General features: G+C 39.2%; 1 protein-coding gene across 1 annotated transcript in view; it reads right to left on the reverse strand.

Moving 5' to 3' along the window:
- The window catches only part of atp1a2a (ATPase Na+/K+ transporting subunit alpha 2a), a 50,890-nt gene that overhangs the window by 23,836 nt on the left and 11,157 nt on the right, over positions 1-15,897 (reverse strand). Inside the window, exons 8-12 of the mRNA XM_003447457.5 lie at positions 12,485-12,753; positions 10,666-10,864; positions 9,556-9,665; positions 3,335-3,469; positions 1,262-1,341 (exon numbers count right to left, since the gene is read on the reverse strand). Coding sequence (XP_003447505.1) covers positions 1,262-1,341; positions 3,335-3,469; positions 9,556-9,665; positions 10,666-10,864; positions 12,485-12,753 — 793 coding nt within the window. The remainder of the gene's footprint in view (positions 1-1,261; positions 1,342-3,334; positions 3,470-9,555; positions 9,666-10,665; positions 10,865-12,484; positions 12,754-15,897) is intronic.

The raw sequence follows: 15,897 nt of genomic DNA on the forward strand, positions 1-15,897 counted from the left end.
TGTAGTGCCCTCAGCCACAGCTTTTTTCTGTGGCTGTACAGCATAAACTGCAGACCCCTGTAGTTCACAACTCTGCTTTTGTTTTGTTTTGTTTGCTTCTTTTAAAAGTAGATACTTTCTTAGCATAAATGGGAACTTCTAGGGAGTGATGTAAGTATACAATAATTGGTAAAACACTTGAATGCAGCGCTGACAGCTCACATAAAAAACCTTAAAACCATGGTAAAACAATACTCTCATACAACAACTCTTATTAACCGTAAAGTGGGGAAAATAACACAAAGAAGTAAACTGACAGTGGCATCCAGGCTTTATTGTGCCTATATGAAAAGAAGGAAATACAACAAGATTTTGACTTGTCGGAGACAAACGTAAAAAAAAAAAAATCAATTCCCTTCAACTTGCTACAAGGCATCCACCACACAGTGAAGCAATGCAGAAAGAAAATGAAGCTGCTCAAACAGGATTACAAGAAAACAAAGGACCACAACAAGAGGTGATGTTGCATTACCAACCGCTGGCCAGCTATTACATCACGTTAGAGTTCCCATTAGCAGTGCGAATGCAAGCAGAAAGAAGGCTTTGAAAGTATGCAGCTCCCCAGGGACTTTCGCAGTTAGTACTTACCCCCGGGTAGAACTTTTGCTGCAAAAGTAGCTGTTAAAGTGCAATAACTTTTTCCACCCCGACCACCAAGTCATACTGTTTTTTAAATCAACTATTATCATTTTTAAAATTTTAAAGGGAAAAAAGAAAGTTTAATTTTAGTAGAATAAATGTCAACATGATAGGATGAGAGAAAATGTTCAGTCAGGTTAGTTTAACTTCATATTTTTCCCCTGGTCATCTACCGCCCACCTCTAGTGACTCTACGCCCTGCCGTCTCTAACAGTGGGGCATCCATCAGACTGTTAAAGAGTGCCAAAACGAATCCCAATTATGTATGTGCACAAATGTTAACTTTTCTTAATCTGTACCCACTGATAATTATTATGCATGAATAAAGACAAATTAAAGGATATTGCTGCCATATTTTAAACAAAGCCTATGAAAAAAGATCAAAACAACAGGTCTTATTATGTTGCTGGATTTTAATCTTTTCCCTGACAGTAACAAAGCAATATATAGAAAATTAACAGCCTGCATAGTCTTTTTTTTACCGCAACCGCAAAGCAACAGGAAACATTAAATGAAAAACGAGTCAAATGTTGTGCTATTTTCCTACTGAGACATATAATCGATCCATTATTGATTAACCAACCTGTCCAGGATTCTTTCGGGAGCTCCCTTCATGACCAGAATATGACCAGAGGGATTGTCCTCCGCTTCATGGATAGAGAGCTGAAAGAAAACGCACAGGAGGAAATGTGAGGACACGACACTGTGGGATTTGTTTTAAAAACAATGCACACATGTGGTTCATTGTGGATTGTCTATCGTCAGTCTGATTTTTTTTTGTTTTATTATTTTTTTATTTTGTTTTCATTGCTGTCATATTTTCCAACTGGTTCAAAAAATAATAATCTCAAGGTTGAATTGACTGAGTGTACCTTGAAAGTCATATGTATGCCTTATGTTGAAGGGGGCATTCATTTACCCAATTGCATGTATTCCTCTGGTGTAGCACCTTGCATTATCCCTTCCCCCATACCTACAGTAGTTTGTGTGCACACACTCACTCACACACACACACACATTCCCCAAGGTAATTTGTATCTGAGTCACAACATATCTAATCTCAGAAAACCAGAGCAAAATTGCTTTATTTCCCCTCCCCTAACACAGACGTGCCTATTTTAAGTCAGGGAACAGGTGCACAAGATGCATGCAGGAAGTACTTTGTTTGCTTCAACACTGCTGCTGTGTAATTCATATGCTGGTTCAAATCTCCACACAAGCTGGGAAAGACTGGGTGTGGAAGAACGAAGCAAACACACATCTCTGTGCGTTAATTGTTGCACTTCCCCTGAGCAAGGTGTTAATGCTCTGCGTGATGGCTTCATATAGTTCAGTATTAACTTTTGGCTCTGTTGGTGTTGACTGTTAGAGGATGGAGTGAAGCATGTGGATTAACGTAAGACCTTTCACAACTGCCTCTCGACTACAGATACTGTATGGGAAATGTTTGTTCAATTTTATTAAAAAATAGCTTCTCCTCAAAATTTTTTAATCCACTTTGGTGAAAAAATAAAAATGCAGAGCATGCTTGTCTTTGCTCAGTCTCATAAGAAGCAACCTTTGCAAATGTTTGATATTGTCTAGCATGATGGCAAATTTTAATTAGGGATGTACATCCTGGTCTTCTCACCTGTTCTTCTCCCAGCATGTTAGGCCTTTTTATTCAGGCACTGTTTATAAGCAGGTTACCAGCCCATTTACAATTCAATAGCATATTCAACATACAATAAATTTACAAATGGAATTTCTGTGCATTGAAAGGCAACAACAGAGCACTTTCTTAGTATCCCAGCCAAGCCAGTTCATAATCCTGATGTATCTTTCTAACATAAATAAAACACATTGCAGAGCTTTAATGCTGCAACAGTTTTTCCTGTGACCAACAATGCTGCGTTTGTGGCTTGTTGGGCAGCTTCCAAGCATGAATGCGTGCAGCAGTGTGAATTTTAAGCAGGGTGTCTCTGGTAAAAGAGCAGACATGTTCAGGCTGCCTCCCCTCAGTAGAAAAAGGTTAAAAAATGAATATGCATGATTTAGTTCTGGCATATAAGGAAAAAATTCTGTTTTTTTCCCTTTCATGGACGTCTTGGAAATCTGTGTGAACACCTCACCACAGCTCTGACAGAGCTGTGAAAGATCATTTAAAGTAAATAGAGGAATAACCTGTTAGTTGAAATGAATGAATGAATAAAATGAATACATTAAAAATAAAACCATTGGAACTGCAACCCAAGAGATCTGGACCCATACTGACATTTTAAAGACTTTGTGCTTGACTTTAACTAAGTTTCATGACATTATTTGGTTTTGTGTAGTCTTGCTCACACTGATTACATAAGAAATCTAGATTCTTACAACACTGAAAAAATTATTTTAATACAAAAATTGACAGAAAAGCAACCAGATTTATGTGATAACATATGTTAGTGAAGCTGTCATAAACATAAAATTGGTCAAGATTAGAAATAAATACCTCCTCTGGCTAGTGTGCAACAATATCTATTTACATAACAGTTACTCCATTACATTTTTAGGTTGCTTAATATATTTATATATACAAAAACCCAGAATGCACCGTGATAAATTTCAGCCTTGTGTTAATTTTCTCATCAGTTCAAGCCCAAAGCCATGACGTGACACTAGTCTCATGCAATACCTGATATTTGTTGGTGGAGTTGAATGGGATCTCTGCCACTTTGGGGTTTGCGGCTCTCATGTCACGAACACTCCCACAGCACACCTCGATGCATTTCAACAGAGCTGACTCTGATGCGTCCCCCGCTGTCTCCCTCTGGGGAAACACACACAGGAGCACATTAGCACAGTCACTAACATATGCATATTAGGAAATGAGTGTTGTCTGTCTCATTGCCTGTGTTTATCGTACTGCAGTGGAGGGAAGCTTTGGCATTATGTGTTATTTAATTGATTAAAACACTAGCTGAGATACCTGAGAGGACTTCCTTTACATCCATTATGTTTCTTATTAATTATGCAGGTAGTGGAGTATGATCTGAATTACCAATGCTGGCCACAACATTGTTGTCTAAGTTAATAACTTAATGTAAAAGAAATGAATGTTTTTCCCTTTTTTTAAAATCTACAAGATGAGGAAGAGTTTTATTAAAACAGCTCAGTTTCTTCAGGAGAAATATAGCTAATTAGTTGGGTACATATGCTGTTTGTAAACTCTCAAGGGCAGCTTCTAAAGGTCTTGATGATTTTCTAAATAAATACTGTTGGAAGAAGACATTTGAGTATTGCCTGTTGGCAATAATCAGTAGCAAAGTGTTTGCGAAGATTGTAGTAAATGAGTAAATTATTTGGTTATATTTTTCCAATAGTGGCGTGAAGAAATAATATACTCGGGGAAATTCAGGGAGAAAAGGTTAATTTTGATGCTCGATCTATTTATCTGGCATGTAGGGCAGCAACAAAGACTTTACACTTCAGTCTGTCCTGGGGCCAGTTTCTCAGCGATGCTCCAGCTGTAGCTGGGGGTCTTCAGGTCTGTTTCCACAGACCACCCACATGTGTGTCGCCGGTGGTGAAGAACTGTCCTTGATGGAGTTATTTTCTCGAATGCCTGAGTAAACCATATTTAATTAAAGCGCTCTTTAAATCATTTGTGCTAGCTGTTATGATGACCTATAAAAACCTGAACCCACTGTTTATAGCTGTGCGAATAAAGGCATGTAAGAGGTGTGTCATTTCCTTAAGATGATAGAAATTCATCTGTTTAATGTTGCATTTTAATCTAAAACGTGATATTTTTCTAACCCAAACCAATTAATTCTACTCTTGCACAAACACTGAGTCCAACAAAACACAAACTTCAGTATAACAAATTATCTCAGATCATATTCAATGAGGTCATTTAGCTTGACGGCAATTTTTTTCTGTGTAGCTACATGTGACCTTAATTCAAAAGAAAAAGCTTCATTAGTCTTAAGATGTGTAAACTGCTTCCACATGAAGACACATACAGAGTAACTTCAAGTATAAGCTACACTATATGTGTTTGTACTATCGCAGATGAAAGACATCCAAAGAGAAAGAACCGTGGCAATATTTTTGGTCATGGCTGGAAAACAGATTTTAATATTGCACACAAAGAGGGCTTCAAAGTTGGCCGTTATAACAGTCTGTGACTAAAAGCAGCCTGGGAAAGAAATTTAGAAAGACCATCTTACAACGTGTCTGCTGATAAGATCTACATCTGCTAACCAATGAATGGGAAAGGAGCTGGGAGATAACGCGCTGATCAAAAATATATGGGTGTCAAAGTGGGAAAAAGCAAACCTAATGTTTGGGATTCTAATAAAAAATGTAATTTATTGAGCTGTGGCAGCACAAGATTGATGTGTCCTCTAGCTGTTTTCAAGGAGGTTGTAGTATGGAGCGAAATATCGTGGGAATTGATGCCGTGTGGGGAGTGAATCAGTGGGTACAATCTGCATACATCAAACTTGATGTTGTACCTAAGTTTATTAGATCCATGTCTCAGAGTGTGCCCTGCAATAAACTTTACACAGATGGTAAGAAGTCTCCCAGTAGTATTATTCTCTTATTCCTAGAAGCAGCTTGTTTGATATTTCTTTGTTTTTGGAGGTTTATCAGCTTTAACTTGTCTGATAAAGTTGCTTGCTGTGATACTTGGATAATTTTAGAGAAAATTCTCTTTTGATAACCTGTGAAATCCACCTTCATAAAAATTCCATGATATTAACGGCATTTCAAACCGCTCTTAGAGCCAATTTATTAAAATCCATGCTAAACTGATTGACCTGACACCCAATACACCAGTGGGAGTGAAACCAAGACAAGAAATTTCTCTTTGTTTCTGTTTATTCATTCATGAACAGCCGCCAAACAAGGACACGCACTCCACAAGATTTGTCCTTGTTTGTGCCTTTTCATGAATGAATAAATAGATCATGGAAATTCCATTTTTCCTCCTTTCCAGAGTAAGATGGGGAGTTGTTCGCGTAATGTTAACGGAGCCTCAACTGCTGTGTTCGAGGGCTGCTGGGATATACGCATGTCACTTAATCCAAGGAGGAATTCTGGGCACCTTGAGGGGTACAGAGGCTGCACTGGCACCATCTGCTCCCATCTGAGTCAAGAAGCTGTAATCCCTGTCACTGAGAGCCATACTGAGAATTTCTTCAGGTCAATGTAGCACAGTTTGGAGGGGCAGCAGTCGGTAGAAGACGGAGATATTATTGACTTACCTTCCCAGCAGTGTGTGTGTTTGTGTATCTGTGCTGGGGGAGTCATTTCCAGGGGGGCATTGGATTATCCTCTGTGTATGTGTATTTATGTGTGAGAGAGATGCCAAGCCAAGTGTCAAGTGGTACTGACAAATTATTTTTATGGGTTGTTTTCATTCCCCTGTGGCTGCCATGCAGCTGAGGATGGGCTGACCGCAGGAGAGAATACAAACTACCTTTGCTCAAGTATGGCATAAGAAGATGGTTTGGTAACCAGTCCGTTAAACTCAGATAACAACTTTAAAATCTGATCAGAAGGGCAGGGAACATAATTGGCATGCTGGCCCCATCTTTTCCCTCTCGTCTCATCCGAGAGATGTTTGAAGAGACAGCGAGAAGGGAGGGCCTCGAAATTACCAGAGACCCGAACCACATCCTGTACAAAGAGCCGGAGCCGATACCCTCAGGCAGAAGGTATGAAAACTCAACATGGAAAGTAAAAATTTCCACTATCAGGGATCTGTGTAATACTCTTTCTGATAAGAGACACAATAACGGCTACTCTAATGTAAAGCACGCTGCTTACGTTTCTTTTGAAGTGTTTACACTTTTCTTGAGCACAGTCCCATTATGCTTTTCAGCGTTACGCATTTCAAAGGAGCATATTGTGCTTTTAACCTCTAATACACTCAGTATGAGAGCTGATGGCGTGATTCATTTAAAGATAAACTGTATGATCATTCAGAAAACATACATCTTTTATATGCTCATATTTGCATAATGCAAACAGCAGTAGTGGCATGTCGTGCTGTTGTATACCTACGCCGCTCTACATTTCAGAGGCAAATGTTTTCCTTCTAGCTTCGCTACATTTGTATTATTTATGTACACCAGTTAATTTTCAGATTGAGATTTCAAATTGAATCTCTGTTAACAACGTTAACCTCATAGATTAAATTGCCGGCAGTATGTGCAAACGTTTAAATTAGCCCCCGCTTGAACAACTGCAACGTGCAAACTGCAAACGCCAGATATATGATGTAATAAGTATTATAATAACATGATCAGGTCTATTCTTCAGCGTGAACTTTAAATACATTTTAAATTTATTATGTAGTTTTACATTTTTTTATTAGGGTCTTTTACACTTATACTACTTTTACATGGCTTTATTGCCACTTTGAGTTAAGCACATATTCAAGCATATAAATCTTAGATCGGAAGTATCGCCATTTTGTCTGCATGGAACATTAAAAGAAGCTAAGATGTGTAACAAGTGCTTTGATTTATGTTACAAAAGCTGCTGCTGTTTGACTCTGCTTTTTGCATTTTTCTGTACTTTAACTTTAAAGCTATTTCAGCAACAAATGCAAAGGTATGTGAAGTTGATCTATCTGTACCTGTGGGCACGACAACAGCACTTATAGGATTAACAGGTTTCAGTCTTGTCATGAATTAAACTGACAGAAACCCAAACATTTTGTTTTTTAAATCTTTTTTTAGATTTAGTGAGTGAATACTGATTTCACCACTTCTTATTTTGGAGTGACAACTCAGCTAACACTTCCCACATGTTGTTAAGTTCACCCTACTGGCAAACCATGTTGTCAAAAATCATGTCATGAATAATGTGCATGCATTATTTGATCCAAATATAAAAGACCCACTCAGAATACCCTTGGATTAAACTAAAAGTGGTATACTCCACCTTTTTAGGGAGTAGAGATAATTCATGAAGCTGAAATATAAATGCAAAGTTTTAAGTAACTTGATGTTATAGCGTGAGCGCTGCTGTGTTGCATGGTATACATGGGGCAGGTACATATATATTTTTCATGCTGCATTGCATATAACCACTTATAAATCCCAAACGACATTTATCTTTCAGTACAGCAGGTTATATTTTTTTTCTCCAAGGATGGTGAAGCGCATCCTTCCTTACCCTGCTTTTGATTGGTGAATACTCATTGCCTTCATTGGTTGGTTTGGCTGGGTTTGGACATGAGGTGTGATGACTAGCTGGAGTAAGCCAATCAGAGACAAGAGGAGAGTGGGTTATGCCCACACAGTGTATATAAAAGATAGATGTAGCCTCTGGGGCTAAAGCCTTGAACCTCGGTTCTTTCTGCCAGCCAGCAGTGCGTGACTATTTTGGTTGCAAAAAGAAACCTGGTAATAATAGAAGTGTTTGAGAACACGCTCATTTTCTCTTGATTTATGACCTCTGTAACATTTCCTTGACATGTTTAAGTCTCAGTCTCTAGTCTTACTGAATACAACATGATTTTTTTTAAATATATAAGGTTCTATTTAAAGTAAGATAGAATATATTTAAAAAGTGCATGCTTTAGACTTGTGATTGACAAGTCACTAACCTATGAATGTGTGGTGTCACATCCACCCCTCAGCTGGTGAGATATGGTTTCAAAAAAGGAAGATGGTGATAGAAACAATGCTCAACTTAAGGTTTTAAAACAAGAGTCAAACTTATGTGTTAGGTAATGTAAGAGTGGCTTCATCCATCATTTATAGAGGCTATGTTCATGCATTTTCCATATTGAAGTTAAATAAATAAACATATAGTGCCTTCAGTGCTACATTATATGTGTCCAGTGTTCAAATGCTGGTACAGCACTGAGTCAGGAATCGGTCGCTGTCCCTGGTTTCAGTTCTTGGGTTTTGAGTTTTGTTTGTTTGCTTGTTTGTTTGTTTAGTTGGTCGGTTGGCTGTTGGTGCAAGTATAGCTTCTTGATCATTTTTAGGTGAAGTTATATCTATCTGTATATCTGTCTATATATAGAGAGAGAGATATACATTGCTGTGTTTTTGTTATCATCCTAGTATTACTTCTCGTTGTATTTAAGCTGTAGTCATTGCTTAGCGTGTGTATGGGATCTCTGAGTCACATTTTGCTTCAGATGAGTGTCAGCTTTCTGACTTCACAGAGTACAGTCACTTTCAGTTTTCTGTCTTTATTCCCCGTTTCCTTCCCCTCTGTTTTGTCTGGCATTGTCCCTCTGTGTAAATTAATTCAAGCATGTTTAAAATGTACTTTCATATTTCATGTCTCTGGTTCATTTCCTGTTTTACTTTGTTAGTTTTTTGTGTCTTGTTTTCAGTTTCACTTCCTCCCTGTCTGATTGTCTGGATTGTCTGCGCCCATTTCTTGTTATTCTCCTGTGTCTAATTCCTAATCAGTTGCCTGTATAAATTGTCCTGTCCCTCTATTTGTCTTGGTCATGTCATCCGCTTATGTCTGTTTAGTCCTGTATTGTTCTGCTTTGCTTTCAGAGTTCCTCCGTAGAGTTCTGGTCTCCCTCGTGCCTTGTGGATTAATGTTTGGATTTTATTGTATTGGACTTATCTCCTAATAAAGCTCGCTTTTAGTTGGATTCTTCACGCCTCTTCTGTGCTGCACTTTGGCTCCTTTACACCTCTACCCTCCACACACAGCACTGTTTGTTCAAAAAGCTTATTTATATAGCTGCCTCTCCCTGTTTTATCTGAACCAAATTCATTGTGAATACTGCTCCTCTTCTTTGGAGATGAAGAGAGCAGAGGATATTGGGGGGAAAAAATAAAGATTATACATACTTCTTCAGGCACCAATACACCAATAAGTGTGAGTGACTGGCAGTATAAATATATATATACTTTCTTTTACCATTACGGTGGGAAGGTGCTCCTGTCCGGGTTTGAAAACAGCTCTGTTGCAGAGGCCAGCCACGCGAGACAAAGCAGCCCAAGTAGGAGAGCTCTTGTCAAAACCCAAACCTGAGAGAATAGAAGAAGGAACTGTGTTAGGCTTTTTTTTAAAAGTAGGACTCATGCAGTATTTATGCTACTGACTTAACTCTCAGTTCACAGAGTACAACTGAATATTGTAGCTAAATAATAGAATCGGGGTCAGTTAAGTTGAACAATCACTGTTTCCTTGACAAAAGTGATTTTTCAAATCCCCAGTCTCTAAAATGCCATTCATTTTTAACTAGAGGGACTCAAAATAAAAGGTGTTTGGAAATGACTTGTATCAAAATTTCAACCCTCCCACCCAATTGCACTGAAAATGACCTTCACTCTACTGCAGGTGCCTGCATTCATTTTTCATATTTGCCTGGACTGTGTACAACGGGCTCCGTCACTGTTATTGTGGAAACAGACTGACACACTATGGCTGGGATTGTTGAGCTTGACACGGTGCAGTACAAAAGGCTAAAAAGGCTGCAGCAGCTGTAAAAATTGTCTGCATACTTTATGGAGAAAAAAAATTGAATACACTGTGTTTTTCGTAGCTCTTGCCCCGTTTCTCTTGTACAGCCTTTGTCAGCACCACTGGCTATTCCTTGTACGAGTTCACAATTGTCTGACTCAGGACTAATTAGTATTCATGGAACACCTGTTTTTTCTCCTGCCAGACCTTTTGGTTATTGCTAAAAGCTTCTTTAAAATTTGGCTCGATTTTCCACAGGAGTCAAGAATCCGATTGGTTCCACAGAAGCAGTCTTGCAGAGGAATTCTGGGAAAAGACATGTTTGTAGCTGAGGGTTATGCCGCCCACCGCATACCGCTGCTCAATTAATCCAAGCAGTAGAGTGAACAGCCTTGTTGGTTGGCGGTGTGAACATTGGACAGATGAATTTCAGCAGGTGGTCGCACTCCCCCCCCTCTGCATCCCCCACTCCATCTCTCCTTTATATCTTTCACTCTCCAAGCTCTGTTTCTCTTTCCTTACTTTTCCCCTTGTTTTCCTCCTCTCCTTTCATCTCAGTCTTACCAGTCTGGTCCTCGGTGGTGTCCGCATCATGGATCTGGTTGTCGAACCACATGTGGGCCACCGTCATACGGTTCTGGGTCAGCGTGCCCGTCTTGTCGGAACAGATGGTGGAGGTGGAGCCGAGAGTCTCTACGGCCTCCAGGTTCTTTACCAGACAGTTCTTCTTGGCCATTCGCTTGGCAGTGAGAGTCAGACACACCTGGGAGGACGGTGGGAGGTGAGGGCAGAGAAAGAGTAGGGGAGGGAGGGAGAAAGAGGAGAGGCGAGGATGGATGATTGTGAAAGCATGTGTACGCAGCAGAGCATTCAAGTGTTTGTGCATGTGAAACCATGCGTGGTCCGGGTGCCTTCTCAATGAGAGTGTGTGTATGTGAGTGAGGATCTCGCTGGTTAGTTAACAGCAGGTGAACAAGAACATAAAAATATGATGAGTCGACATATTCCATATGTTACCCACATAGCAACTAATATATCACACAAAATGTACACACAAGCATTTCCACACATACCTTACTGTATGATGTATTTAAAGGGAATGCAACTAAAGAAACCAGCCACTGGAAGTTAATTTATTTTCTGTGACCACTGAAATGTCGACTGATGGCATTTAAAATGCCAGCTGGCATCCACCTCAACCTACTCTCTGTTTGTTGTTGCAGAAAAAGTTAGCTACATTTGTTTTTTGTAAGAACAACATTCGGTAATAAATCACTTTGCTGTGTTCTGTAAGATCATTAGACCTACACCTAACATTCAGCGAGGGTAAATTAGTGATAGGAAAAGCACAGGTGTAACTAATAACATTGATGATGGCGTGGTTCCATGTAGATGTGCCAGTAAACCGTGACAGTGAGCCAGCAGGCATGCCATCAGGGCTTTGGAACTGGCACATGTAAAGCTGCACTAATCAATATGTTTATGTCAACAATATCAAATGGGTATGAAAGCAGCTGCTCGAGATGAAAAGCCCGTGGGAAATTAATGCCACCTACTGCTATTTTCCTAATTTTTGTAAAGCCTTTAAGTCTTTTTTGTTTGTTTTTTTGGTTTCATTATTGCTGCCTGTGATCTTAAATTCCCATTATCAATAGACACAGACAGACTTCTGCTATACAAATTTAACAGGTGAAGAATGTCCATCAAAGCAAGAAAACAGAGCTTAAAAGCAAATGAACTTTACATTTTCTTACAGTAATTTCAGAAGCTGGTTTCTGATCTCCCAAATTGCAAAAACACAAAGAAAGCAGCTTTAAGCAATCATGCTAATGATACCTTGTACAACCAAAAGCTAGACTGCAACCAAATGTACAAAAAGTAATCAAACATACCCACACACTACAGTCCACCCACCAGTCAGCTCCTGCTCTGCTCATTATGGCTCTTTACAGTTTATTTAAACAAAATCTCACTGTTAATGTAAAAACATGTACCTGTAAAAGCCCCCCCTGCAATCAACTTGAATCATATTCTTTGTTTAAAACTATCATTTCAAACACCATTTTGTATCTTTGTGCAGCACAGCCAGTTTCTCTTTCCCACATGGCTCCATTCACTTTCTTTTCCCTGAAGCATATTATGGCGTGATCTTGCTACAGGGGATTATTGTAAACTGAAGTGCACATTGTATCCTTGCAGCAAAGACAGAAAGAAGCTGTGCAGGGACATAAACTCTCGTTAAACCGTTTAAACTGCTCGGCTATTTATAGAAAATCTTGCAGATATATTTTTGAGAAAATCATTATTATAAAACTTATTGTTCTAACAAAACAACAAACAAGAGGGAGAGAGACACACAAACACTCAGATACACTATACTCACAGTGACAGTAGCCAGAAGCCCCTCAGGCACATTAGCTACAATGATGCCAATGAGGAAAATGACGGCCTCCAGCCACGTGTATCCCAGGATGAGTGACAGGATGAAGAAACTGACTCCCAAGAAAACAGCCACCCCAGTGATGATCTGGATGAAATGCTCGATCTCGATGCTGATGGGTGTCTGGCGGACCTCCAGCTCAGATGCCAGGGTGGCGATGCGACCCATCACCGTTCGGTCACCGGTGGCTATCACAATGCCACGAGCTGTACCTGCAGTAGGGGGTCATTAATTTAAATCAGTCATTCTGTTTACCACAAAGGGACATTACCGATAAAATTAGTTCAATGCAACTGCCTTGACTCAGTTAAAATTGGTTTACAGGAGATTTCTGTTCTGCAGGGCATAATACTGTAATTAGGATGACTGTGCAATAGATAAAACAAAAATAGGCCGCAAAAAAACAGCAAAACATGAACAGCTGCACAGTGGCGACAGTATGAATTAAAATAAAATGTGATGATGATTTCACTCACTGGCCCTCTTTCCAACAAATAGTGTTTATATCTTTGTTTTAAATGTGTAACTAAAGTTATTGCTCGGATGTAATACAGGGTCTCATTCCAGTCTTTAGTGTAATTAGGAACAAGTGCGTGTGAAAATGCTCTTGTGCTATGTCTCAAAGTACAGCAGTAACTATTAAATAGGAGTTATTATTTTGAATCTAAAAGAACATTTTAATGGCTTGCTTAGTCATGTAATTCTGACAAGTGAAGGTGTTTGAATGTGAGAGTGCAAAGCTGTGGTTGGTCCAAAGGGGAAGGCTGCCATGAAGCTATGAGCTTTGTTATAAAGTCTTGCTGTCAGTGATTTCTTTTTTGGTGGGGGTCCAAACTGGAACTCAGTAGGATATTTTTGAAAGAAGAGTGGCATATACAATACTGTGCAAGAGTCAGGAGCCACCTCTCATTTCTTCATATATTTCTAGGAAAATGGGAAATAGTTCCAGGATTTATTGCAACATCCTGAAGCAGAGATGGAAATAGAATATGCAAGACAAAAAAAAAAGAAGAGTTTGCACAATTTTAATGAGTTTGAAACTCAATATTCTGTATGACCACCTCTATGCTTCAGCACAGCTTGAACTCCTTTGTGCAAGCTTTCTTCTGTTAATGACGAGTTGAACCAAAAATGTCAAATTTGGACTCCTCACTCCCATAAGACCTGTTGCCACTGATTTTCTGTGCACTTTTTGTGCAATATGACATACCTCAGCCTTTCCTCCCTGTTTTCCTGACAGCCACCTTTCTATAGAGACATTTCTGATGAGGCTTCAGTGAACAGTAGATGGATCATCTGAAGAGTCAGATGCATCTCTCAGGTTTTGTCAGGTCTTTGCTGTTTTTTTTTTTCTTAAGGACATGACTTTCAGATACTGTTCATCTGCTGTAGATTATTTTTTCAAGGCTGCCACTTCTTTTGTCCTCCACTTGTCCAGTTTCCTAACATATTTCAAGGACTCACTGCACATCTTACACAGATATGCCAAGTTTTATGCTAATAGCTCTTTGGGAATCACAGTGTTAGTGCAACAATACTATTTTACGGCTGTCAGTCCGTGTTATGTTCGCCATTTTTTGTTGGTTCATCTAAAGAAATGCAAGTATGTGTTTTTGCAAAGTGTCTAAAGGCACAATTTAAATTTGATTCTTTGGTTTGTTCATTATGTATCAACAAAACACTGCTCCATCCCTCGAATTTAAAGTTATGTGCATTTTTTATGCCTGAATGATTTGTAGATCAGCGTTAAGTGGCTTTTAAAAAAAAAAGCTAAATATTATGAAACGAGGGGTGGCTCAAGAGTTTTGCACAGTACTGTAAATATGTGTCCTAAGCAGTATGTCTGAGGTATTATCTGATCCTTTAATAGAAATGTAGTTCCTGGTTGGGGTTCTTTGTGAATGGGTTGTCAGTGAACCAGGCAACAAAAAAGAAAAAAACTCAGTGATATTTGTTGGGAAATGAAAACACACGGTTCTGTTTTCCTGACATTAATATTCAAGTGATTAGATTTTAGCCACTCATGCAAATGCTGAAGCTCACAGGAAAACCTCTAGGCTCTCTGGACCAGAAGCCTGAGGTCCACATTCTGCATTAAATAGATATAAAACATTCACCAAACACACCATTTTTTTCTGTGCAATTAAAAATTAAATTAAAGTCTTTGAATGATTCATCAGTTCAGTAGTTAACAACATCAATTTGTTGTAGTCGCTAGTCAAGAAGCATCGGTTTTTCAAATGATGACTTTTTTTCTTTTTAAGGCAGCTCTTCACATGAGAGGTCGTGAGATTACAGACCACTGGGTGTGAGTTACAGCTTTCAGCTGAGTGACCAGATGCTCTCGCTGCTGTAGTGAGACTCAGAGTTCTCAGAGTAATATGTGAAGGGGCAAACAAGTGTAAACAGCGTGGATACCGTGGACACTGCAGACGATGCACTCTAATGTGTAAACAATGACGAGGTTCGATGGCGAGACATAACTCGTGATAGATGGAGGTGAATTACAGGTGTTGGCCAGCGATCGGTGGTTGGATGGACTGAGCAGATGCTCGAGAAAGTGGATGAGGAGAGAATCCAAATAAGCAGACTCTACCTTATCCTCTGAAATGTGAAAACTGTGAGTTACTCTGCGTAACCAGCACAGTTTCTGACAGAGATTTTTCCGTATGTAGGTATGTCTTTGATTTTTGAAGAAAAGCACACTTAGTTATATACAATAACTAACCGCAGATGTTGCCAATTAACGATTAATTGAATCATAATTGTGAATCTTTTATGATTTTTAAATCGAATAGACATGCAGAGGTCCATTTTCAGCAACTGTCACTCCCGTGTTGCACTGGCACATTGTGTTAGCTAATGCAAGTTTATCATGTTTGAAAGCTAATTTATCATTTAAAAACCTTTTTCCAATTATGCTGGCACAGCTGAAAACTGTTCTGCTGATTAAAGAAGGAAAAAAATAGCTTGTTGAGCGTCTGTAGCATCACCCTCTGTGGGTTTGATTATAGCCTTAAAATGTCCCGCAAAAAATAACTTTCTTCTGAAATTCATCAGAGTGTTCTTGTTCTAAGAAACGAAGAGTATTCTGTGTGCTAAATTGCCAGGAAAAATAAGCTTTGTACAACTGTGCTCTACTCGTTTACAAACCAGCACAATCTGGTGGGGACTATTTAATGAAGCTTCCTCTTGAGGACCTGAGCGGTGTTTCTTAAATTGTACTTGTAATCTTGCTCAGTCTCTCCCACGTCTTGTTCTACTCTGGTTAGGGTCAGTTTGCAGTACACTCCTTTTATATGCAATCCTGCTTCTTTTCAGGAAGCCCTCCAACTGAATAGCCTTCGATTTTAAAG

This window comes from Oreochromis niloticus, linkage group LG18, assembly GCF_001858045.2.
Source record: "Oreochromis niloticus isolate F11D_XX linkage group LG18, O_niloticus_UMD_NMBU, whole genome shotgun sequence".
Taxonomy (NCBI): domain Eukaryota; kingdom Metazoa; phylum Chordata; class Actinopteri; order Cichliformes; family Cichlidae; genus Oreochromis; species Oreochromis niloticus.